Source organism: Belonocnema kinseyi, chromosome 2 (genome assembly GCF_010883055.1).
Source record: "Belonocnema kinseyi isolate 2016_QV_RU_SX_M_011 chromosome 2, B_treatae_v1, whole genome shotgun sequence".
In the NCBI taxonomy this organism is placed as follows: Eukaryota; Metazoa; Arthropoda; class Insecta; order Hymenoptera; family Cynipidae; genus Belonocnema; species Belonocnema kinseyi.
Genome location: NC_046658.1, coordinates 40,600,949 through 40,610,781, shown reverse-complemented (window position 1 = coordinate 40,610,781; position 9,833 = coordinate 40,600,949). Strand labels below are relative to the sequence as shown.

At 33.4% G+C, this 9,833-nt stretch overlaps 3 protein-coding genes across 4 annotated transcripts in view; 2 read left to right on the top strand and 1 right to left on the bottom strand.

Moving 5' to 3' along the window:
• The window catches only part of LOC117168497 (cellular tumor antigen p53), a 9,746-nt gene extending 8,527 nt beyond the window's left edge, over positions 1 to 1,219 (top strand). The window contains exon 3 of the mRNA XM_033354205.1: positions 273 to 1,219. Coding sequence (XP_033210096.1) covers positions 273 to 1,013 — 741 coding nt within the window. The 3' untranslated portion in view covers positions 1,014 to 1,219. The remainder of the gene's footprint in view (positions 1 to 272) is intronic.
• The window catches only part of LOC117168496 (palmitoyltransferase ZDHHC16), an 86,900-nt gene extending 78,566 nt beyond the window's left edge, over positions 1 to 8,334 (top strand). Inside the window, exon 7 of the mRNA XM_033354202.1 lies at positions 8,255 to 8,334. The gene's annotated coding sequence lies outside the window, so the exon portion shown is untranslated. The remainder of the gene's footprint in view (positions 1 to 8,254) is intronic.
• Positions 1,990 to 9,833, bottom strand: part of LOC117168495 — a 38,394-nt gene continuing 30,550 nt past the window's right edge. For both annotated transcript variants that reach the window (XM_033354198.1, XM_033354199.1), the window contains exon 5: positions 1,990 to 2,254. In XM_033354198.1, the coding sequence (XP_033210089.1) occupies positions 2,012 to 2,254 (243 nt within the window). In that variant the 3' untranslated portion in view covers positions 1,990 to 2,011. The remainder of the gene's footprint in view (positions 2,255 to 9,833) is intronic.

Here is a 9,833-nt window from a genome sequence, read left to right as displayed (position 1 = left end):
GCGAGGGCGCATACTTTGAATAAAATATTTGTTATCATTCTCTTGAAATAAATGTGTTTTTTTCTTGAAAAAATACCGGTTTCATATGTGTACACCTGGTATGTGTGTGTATGTGTGTGTTTATTTCTTGTATTTTTTATTTCAGGCCTAAATCTTTAAATTTGTAATGAGTGTTCGGTTATCTTCAATGTCGCAAATATGAGCTTTACATATTATTTTCTTGTGGAGGGTTATTTGCCAAATGATTGACGAGTATGTTTTTTTTGTTCCAGTATTCTCAGTCGTTATCAAAAGTATTCATAAACATGGATGAAGTGCTTCCCCTTAGGTTCAAATGGGAGCCAGCCCGGGAGGGGCTATTTCTTCGCACGAAAATGGTCTTTAGCCTTGAACAGCACCGAAGAGATCCCGTTATGCGTTGCCACAATCACATGGCGATGCCCAGTAAAGCAAACGCGGGGGCAGACGGCAACATGATAAAATATGTTGTTAGGTGCCTCGAGGCACGAAGTCAACACGAAGAAATGCCTGGGGGACACTTGTCGATTTTAACTCCGTTGGGAACACCCGAGGTCGGCTCGATGTATGTCCCGGTACATTTTAAATTTATGTGCAAAAATAGTTGTACATCCGGAATGAACCGCCGGGCTACGGAGCTGATATTCACTTTAGAAAATGGTAGGGAGGTCTTGGGACGACGTAGGCTTCAGGTCAGAATTTGTAGTTGTCCAAAGCGGGATAAGGAAAAGGAGGAATTGGAAGCCACTGGTGGGCATCGTCCTCCCAGCAAAAAAAGAAAATTGGATAAGATGGATTCGGCACTGCCACCCATAAGCAAAAAAGTAATCTCCACAAGTGAAGATACAACGGTCTATAACTTGAATTTGGAAATACTAGGAAAAGAAGAGGCGATGGCCGTTAAGAAATTCGCGTATGATATTATGGCCGGAAAAGCTTTGCGTACTGGTCAGATGGAACAGTACAAGCCATATTTGAATAAGATTGTTATGTAATAGTATAAAAGTAATATTCTTTTTTAATGTAAGGGACCACAAGCAGGAATAAGAGACTTAAATCATCTACACAGTTTTAGTAATTAAAAGTCAATTTACACAAGTTATACTTCGCTGGCGGGGGTTTCAATTCTTTTGTCAAATATGTATCTAGAAAGCAAATAGAAAAAGAAGTTTATTTAAAAAAAAAAGAAAAAAAATCGTTGCTCAAATAAATGTTGACCAGCTTAGTTCTGATTTATTTTCTAGTTATTGAAAATAGACACTTATTTCCATTTCTCGTATTATGCCTGTTTTAGAAATGAGCAAATTTGAAAATCAACGTATTATATTTTTAATCTCTTTTTTTCGAATGTTTTTTTGTTGTTGTGAAAACAAAATTGATTGTCATCATTGTCGGCTTAAAGCGTTACTTAATTAATGTAACTTTTTCAACAACAAAATGATAACCCAATCGTCTCATTATTTATATCACCAAAATATGAATAAACCGTGATAAAACAATAGTATATTGTGTATCTAAGGAAAAAGAAAAGTGATTACACAAGTTTGAGTTTCCTACCCGCGCTTTTCTTCTTCGATGCACACGATATTTTTTACTACATCTGTATGAAAAAGTGGGACTTAGTGCTTGTAAGAGTGCACTTAAATCAACTGTTTTGTGTTAACACTAAAGACATGAAAAATCGCAATTTTCATGCAGATGTGGAAAAAATAAGTTATATTGTTTACCCTACAAGAAGCATTGATCTCGTTCGATATCATTAACCTTTAGGATAATCCTTCAAGTGCCAATGACATGATTTTGCATGAAATGATATACGAGTGAAATGATATGATCTTCACATTAAGTGAAGTCAATTTTATTATAGTAGCTAACAATATCATCGTTTATATAATATGGTACAATATCTAACAATTGTTATTTTAGATTTGTATGACGAATAAATTGTTATTGTCCTTTTTAATATAATAACATGAAAAGTTGCATGTTTTTATCATAGTTCTATTCCCTCATCCAATCCGAATTCCAGTAGACTAATTTCTATCGTTTGAACGCAGAGGTTTTTTGACAGCTCTACGGCATTTAGTAGGGGTGACGAATTATTGAATTCTTGTAGGCTTATAACATCTTTCCGAAATGTTACTTCCGTTCCATGGTCGTCTCTGGCACTTAAAATCCAGCCCCACTTGTTACCACTCACTCCAGTTGCAGCAATCCAGATCGCTTCTTCCTCTATCTGTACATCAAGTTAAGCCTTATTATATTTAGTGAATATTTAAAAGTTTACATTTTTGTAGTTTGCACATTAAAAACTAAAACTTAACTGTTCCAAAAGTCGAGAAGTCATTCGATTTGTATCAAACCTATTTTCTGGGAGTTTTCTAAGAAATAGATCAAATGGCGGATCCAAAAATCAGGTTTTTGAAATACTGATTCTGAACCTCATATCGGAAGTTTGCCAGTGGGCACAAAATTTGGCGACACCTTTACGACATTCAATGTCCATGCCGTTTCGGTATCTGCGATATCGTAGACATCGTCAGATCATACGACTTAAGTATTTACGATATCGTGAAGACACCTTAACGACATTGGCAAAAGATGTCGTAACGATGTCTTAAAGACGTCGCCAAACTTTGTGCCCACTGGGTTACCACTCACAATGTAGGATCAGAAATAGCAGTAATTTTATATTCAATATTTGGAATCTGTCAGAAAGCCCACGGAAAATGAGCTTTATACATAAATGGGTTCATTTGTACAAATGTTGGTAACCAATTTGGATCCCCAGTTTTTAATATTCCATTTTTATGCGACATTTTGAAACTGTGGTTCATAAAGCTCCTATATACAATAGCATTGATAGAAACCAAATAATTTATTTTATGTTCGTCTGCATTTTAGTAGGTCTGCATTTTAGTAGGTCTGCCATTTCTAAATTTTTGTAGATTGTACTTGAAATTAAATTTTGTTGACTTTAAAACTTTCCAAAATTAATAATTTGAAATTAAACACCACATATAAGCAGAAAATTGTAAATTTAAACTTTTACCATGACAATATATAATCTAGTAAATATAATTCCAAATTCTTCAAAATTGAACGATTTTAATTTGAAGATTTTAAAATAGAGTTACTTCAACTCGAGAGCCTTAATAGTTACAAAAAAATTATATTCAAAATCAGTTCTGATTAGAAGGTGTATTTCAAGAATTAACTTTAAACTGACAAGGAAACATCACCATGGGTTATACTTTATAAGACTACATGATTGTATATTATACCGGCGTATAAGTCTCGGCAAGTGTACTCGCCCTGTATACTCATATTTTGCGAGTGGAAATAAAACTTTTCTTTGTAAAATCGTTCCACGAGGAATATTCTAGGAAAATAACTCGAAAAACATTTTGCACCTGAATTTTTCATAAATTTTATTTTTTCTACTTCTTCACACCAAATTTAGAAAATTATGACTAAATGAGGAATATCGTCAGAATTCCGGCACAGAATGATGCATAAAAGACTTACTCTAAATGAGAACAATTTTGGCTCGACTTTATGTTTCTTCAGATGTGCTCATTTCGCACGTTATTTCTGTTTCAATGATACAATCGAACATCGTGACCAGATGGTGCTCCAGAGCCCATACCATTTTCTTTTAATTGTGGCATATCTTTATATCGTTGTATATACTTCTTTATTAGTAATTGATACCTCATTCAATCATAATTTTATAACATGACATAAATTTCTTAATTTATTACTAGAGTTAACAGATCCCGAGTCGAAATATAGGCCCTATTTTGACGCTTCAAGTGGAAGTATTGTCCTGCGGCTGTTTATTCTGCTAGTTCTTAGCCACTCCTAAAGATATTTTCATTCTATTTTACTTCTGTATAAGCTTCAGCCCCTACTTTGAAAATCTTGCCTCTATATTCTTGAGTTTTACTTATGTCTCCTTCAAAGCTCCATATTCTCCACATGTATTGCCGTCGTTTTTGAAAATTGTTTTTGTTTTTTCGAAATGCAGAGTGAATATTTGGCAAAATTATCTGAACACGTCATGACCCGATATATCCAAAAATTGGAAAAAAGCGAAAACTTCGATACGTATGCTCTTAAAGATATAGAATTTTGTGAAAATATAAGCTCAGTGCCCTTGGTGACAGTTGTGGATATAGTGTCATACTTTATTCAATCTTACAGTTTTTACACTGCAAAACAGGTAAAACCATATAAAAGTTTGGAAGCTCCCTACTGAAAAGAATCTTTGAGTATATACTAAAAATTCTTTAGGTCAAAGAGTCTCAAAGAAATTCTCCGCAGGCACTCAGGTAGATATTTTTAAAGGTCCAGGAAGCTCGTTTAAATGGTCTGAAGGCTTTAAAATATCCTTTCCGAAATTGAAATAAGAATACGATCATAAATAACAAGCAGAGAGACTATCTCAATAGAGTAGCCGACACTCAAGGGTTCTTTGTTAATCTTTCGGATTAAAATTTAGAAGTAGATTTTTTTTAAATTTCATAGTTAACAGCCTAAAACATAATAATTCGGAATCTACGGGTTTCGAGGACTTCAGATATCTAACTTTTTTTTTTAATGCTTAAAATTGGAATTAATAGAACGTTTCTCGTAAATGGAATGAGATACGCCAATAAAGACAACATTTTTGAATTCAACTAGAAAATTGTATATCAGTATATAAGTTATAATTATAAATAAGTATAATGAGAAAATTCATCAATTTAAAAAAAGGGTTAATAATTTGAAGAGAAATTTAAAAAGGGAGAGCGGATTAGCCACGACCAACTACTGTAAATAACTCTACCCGCCCGGTACGTGACGAATACAAAAGGATCATTATATTAGCGTCGCACCACTCTTAAAACGACCACTAAAAGGATCTTGAAAAGGACCCAAATCTCTCAAACTATCTCCGAGACTATTTTGTTTCAAATCGACTTTGTTTATAGACTCAAATGGGCCAAGCTATTTCGCTAAAGAAAACTCAGAGATTTCTTTCGGTAGGGCTCATAAGTTTTATGAAGCTGCTTTTGTGGTGAAAGTCAAGTGCAGGCAGTTCAATCATACTTTTCTACTTCTGAGTGAGGTTATATAGTGTAACAATACAGTATTTTTAGTTTTAACTTAATATTCTAGTTATAATTTATTATTTTCTATGAGTATTAATATTAAGGAATATTCGTGTGAAGTATTGTACTCATTTCAATTTCAGTTGTCAAATTCCATTGCTGATGTAATAGGCGATGACAGTTTATTGAGATTTTGAGGTTAGGACTGATCTGCTCGCAGGATTAAAAAACTCAAAGTGCTATTATTATAAAGTTTTAACATTGCATTGTTCTTTCTCAATTTGATGTAAATAAGTGATAGTTTTACATAAATCTATAAAAAAATTTTTGCATTTGAAATCCCGAAATTGTACGTCTCAAAAAAGTGTACGAAAATTAAAGATTTTTCTTGATACAGAAAAGCAAACAATACCACTTTAAAGAATCTCTACCTTAAGCTAATACATTTTCCCTGGCTAACATGATTAATTTTCTAGCAAAAAAGACAACTTTTTGAACAAAATACACGAATTTTTAACCAAAAAGGGATACTTTTAACCCAAAGTGAAAAAGTTATGTGTACAGTCCCTACCAAAAAGAATCTTTGAGTATATACTAAAAATTCTTTAGGTCAAAGAGGCTCAGAGAAATTCTCCGCAGGCACTCAGGTAGATATTTTTAAAGGTCCAGGAAGCTCGCTTAAATGGTGTGAAGGATTTAAAATATCCTTTCCGGAATTGAAATAAGAATACGATCATAACCCTACCGAAAATCTTTGAATATATACTAAAAATTCTTAAGGTCAAAGAAGCTCAGAGAAATTCTCCGCAGACACTCAGGTAGATATGTTTTAAGGTCCAGGTAGTTCTTTTAAATGTTTTAAAGGCTTTAAAATGTCCTTTCCGGAATCGAAATAGCAATACGATCATAAATAATAAGCAGAGAGTCTGAAATTGAAATAAGTATTCGATCATAAACAACAAGCAGAGAGGCTATATCAATAGAGTAGCCGACACTCAAGGGTCCTTTGTTAAGCTTTCGGATTAAAATTTAGAAGTAGATTTTTTAAATTTCATAGTTAACAGCCTAAAACATAATAATTCGGAATCTACGGGTTTCTATGATTTCAGATATCCAACTTTTTTTTTAAACGCTTAAAATTGGAATTAATACAACGTTTCTCGTAAATGGAATGAGATACGCCAAAAAAAGACAACATTTTTTAATTCAACTAGAAAATTGTATATTAGTATATAAGTTATAATTATAAATATGTATAATGAGAAAATTCATCAATTAAAAAAAAAGTGTTAATAATTTGAAGAGAAATTTAAAAAGGGAGAGCGGATTAGCCACGGCCAACTACTGTAAATAACTCTGTCCGCCCGGTACATACGAATACAAAAGGAACATTATATTACCGTCGCACCACTCTTAAAACGACCACTAAAAGGATCTTGAAAAGGACCCAAATCTCTCAAACTATCTCCGAGACTATTTTGTTTCAAAACGACTTTGTTTATAGGCTCAAATGGGTCAAGCTATTTCGCTAAAGAAAACTCAGAGATTTCCTTCGGTAGGGGTTAGACATTAAATTTTCACAAAAAAAAACAAGATTTTTTAAATAAAATACTTGTATTTTTGAAGAAGGAAATGAATTTTTTAATACAATTATGAATCTTGAATTAATTGAAAGAATTTTTAAGCAAAATTTATATATTCTCCTATGAAAAATTACGAAAATTTAAGTTTCAAAGAACTGTAAGAAAATTCAAGATTTTTCTTGATAGAAAAAAGCCAAAAATACCAATTTAAAGAATCTCGTAAAGTTGCCGTAAAGATGTCGTAACGATGTCGTAAAGACGTCGCCAAACTTTGTGCCCACTAGGTACACTTTGAACCCAAAGTGAAAAAATTATGTGTACAGTTAGGTATTAAATTTTCACAAGAAAAGAAGATTTTTCAGATAGAATACTTTTATTTTTGGCCAAGGAAATGACTTTTTAAATACAATTATGAATCTTGAATTAATCAAAAGGATTTTTAAGCAACATTTGTATTCTGCTACGACAAATAATCCTCTTCGCTGATTGGTGGTAGTGGGGCAGTAACTTTTCCTTTTCAGAGCGGCTCCTTTTTCATAATAACCTAATTTTTGACACGGCACCTAATTAGGATGATCCTTATTCGCCAAGTCAACTGGAGTGCCTATATTGTAAAAACAAATTACAAACGATTGCAATAAATATAAATCACAAATAATTCTTCCGTTACAATTGTGGTAAACATAACCTCGCGAACATAATCTCACACTCGAAACGCATACATTTCTTACTTACCACTCATAAAATGTTCCTCGCAAATCCGGGCATTTTCTAATTGACTTGCACATAAAGGTCCACGACGCAAAACACTTTTCCCCTATTGCAAATACCTGTATAGGTCACTAATAGGACTATATATAAAGATCCTATACGTGACCTATATAGGATCCTACATAGGGTCACCTATATAGGTCAGTATAGGAGCCATCTATAGGAAATGAAACAACTTCCTGCATAGGATATTATATAGAATCCTATTAGTGACCTATATAGGACAGATGATGAACCGGAAGTGTTGCGCAGTAGTTTCCTATATCAGATACAGCTGCGCAGTAGTTAATTTTTGATTATGCAATTGCCTAGTAGTAGGAACCTGTATAGGTTCTTGTATGGATTCTAACGTAGGAAGAAGGAACCCATAACCTTACCATAGAATCGTTTAGGATTCTATCAAGGACCCTATGCACCTATATAGGTAACCCTATATAGTATCCTATATAGGTCACTTATAGGATCCTTATATAGAATCCTATTAGTGACCTTTACAGGCACCTATATAAGTATTTGCAGTAGGGTCCCCATTTCCCTTCTTCTTTTTGACAATATAATAAGTTCCCTTGTTGACAGATCAATAGGCCCAGCACGAGATTTCCCGATAAACTTTTGATTTTCCTTAGTTATGCCTATTGGAATCCGAAAAATTCTTGTACCTGGGTACACAGCACTGTGTTTCTTACACGCTAATACGAAACAGTATTTCATCATTTTTCTTCTTTTATTTTAAAAACGTCTTCGAAATATGTCATCCCTATACTGACAATGTATTTTTCCTTACAGGTATACCCCCGGAGGTTCGGCCCTTTAAATTTTTATTGCTGATAATGAGAATGCTCTATATGTGGCGTCTTTGCCTCGACGCCGCCGCCCTCGTGACAGATATTTTGTTTTCTCTAAAATTCCATCATCACAGTTTGTGAAAGCAACAGTTAAATTGGTTTTAAATAATAAATATTAAAGTGGTAACATCGAAATGGGTTTCAAGAGAAAATAAGTTTGCCCTAATCTGGTGGCTGCAAGCAAAAGGAAAAAGGCAAACCGGCGCTAAGATTTTAAAGATAGTTATAAAGAACCCCGATCCATCCATCCCCACAAAAGGTATCAAAAACAAGAGAAAAAACGTCAAAAAAAGATAAGAAAGATACAAATCTGCTCTATGAGTTTTTTCTGTTCCGAAAAAAATGACTGCAAATTAGTTACCACAGATTCTGAAGAAATCAATTTTCCTTCTAGAATTTAAAATGGTTATTTCAGAACAAAATTATCATTTGACCTTCAAGCTAATAAGGCGAATTGTTATAAAATCAAAGAATGAATTTAATTATACCTTGAATTATACTAAACAAACTTTCAAACTAAATAATAATTTTACATGGGAAATATTAAAAACGAAAAAAAAATCTACTCTAGAACCTTGAAACTTAAAGAATTCGAATTTTATTTTAAACAGACAAAATTTATATTCACAAAAAATTGTGATATTAAAACTGTTTTTTATTAAATCAAAGCCTTTAATATTTCAACTATTTGTGTTTAATTCAAATCACATGAAAGCTGATAATTTTTAAATTGCTAGTTAAACTTTTCCAAATTCAAATAATTTTCTTCAAATTTTAAAAACATGAAAAAAGCACCCAGATAACAATTGGTGCGCAGAAGGCGCGCACTGTGGAGGCATGCGTGCGGATTAATCGGCACGACGTGCGTTCCGATCAGCACTCAGATGCGCCATCCATGGAGGCGCATATGCGACGCACGCCATGCGCTGACTATCCTAAAATTATTTATTTACATTAAAGGAGGCAAATAAAAAGGTTGAATTAAATAAATGTATCGGAATTTTTAAACAAAATAGCACGCCTATATCGGGGATGGTGGAAAAAAGCCCACAATCGCCATCGACTGTCCTCAAATTTTCATGTCTTCCTAGATGATAGCTACGTGCGGAAACTCTAGGAACTACGAGAGCATTTGATGTAAATTTGGTAGCGGTATAAATATAACCTATTAATGCCGTTGTGTAATTGCTAACTGTTTGTGTTTAGAGGAAAAAATGGTTGTGCAAAGTATCAGTGCTAAAAACCTATATAATAAGTGATACAATAATGTCTCGTTGTTTTTGTAAGGGCTGTGATTCGGGTTGTAGGGCACAGAAAGAAAGAGGTAGTAGACACAAAATCCTCAATATCTATACTTGCGTTCTATTGTTTTTATATTTCTCCTCTTGTTTTAATGGCATTATTCATATAATTGAATAAATTATTTATTATTACACCATTAAGCCATTTCCCTTTCGGGGTAGGCGTGACTCACTCGGCAGGGGAAAGGAGTAGTGTGTGGATGGGATAGAGATTTTTCA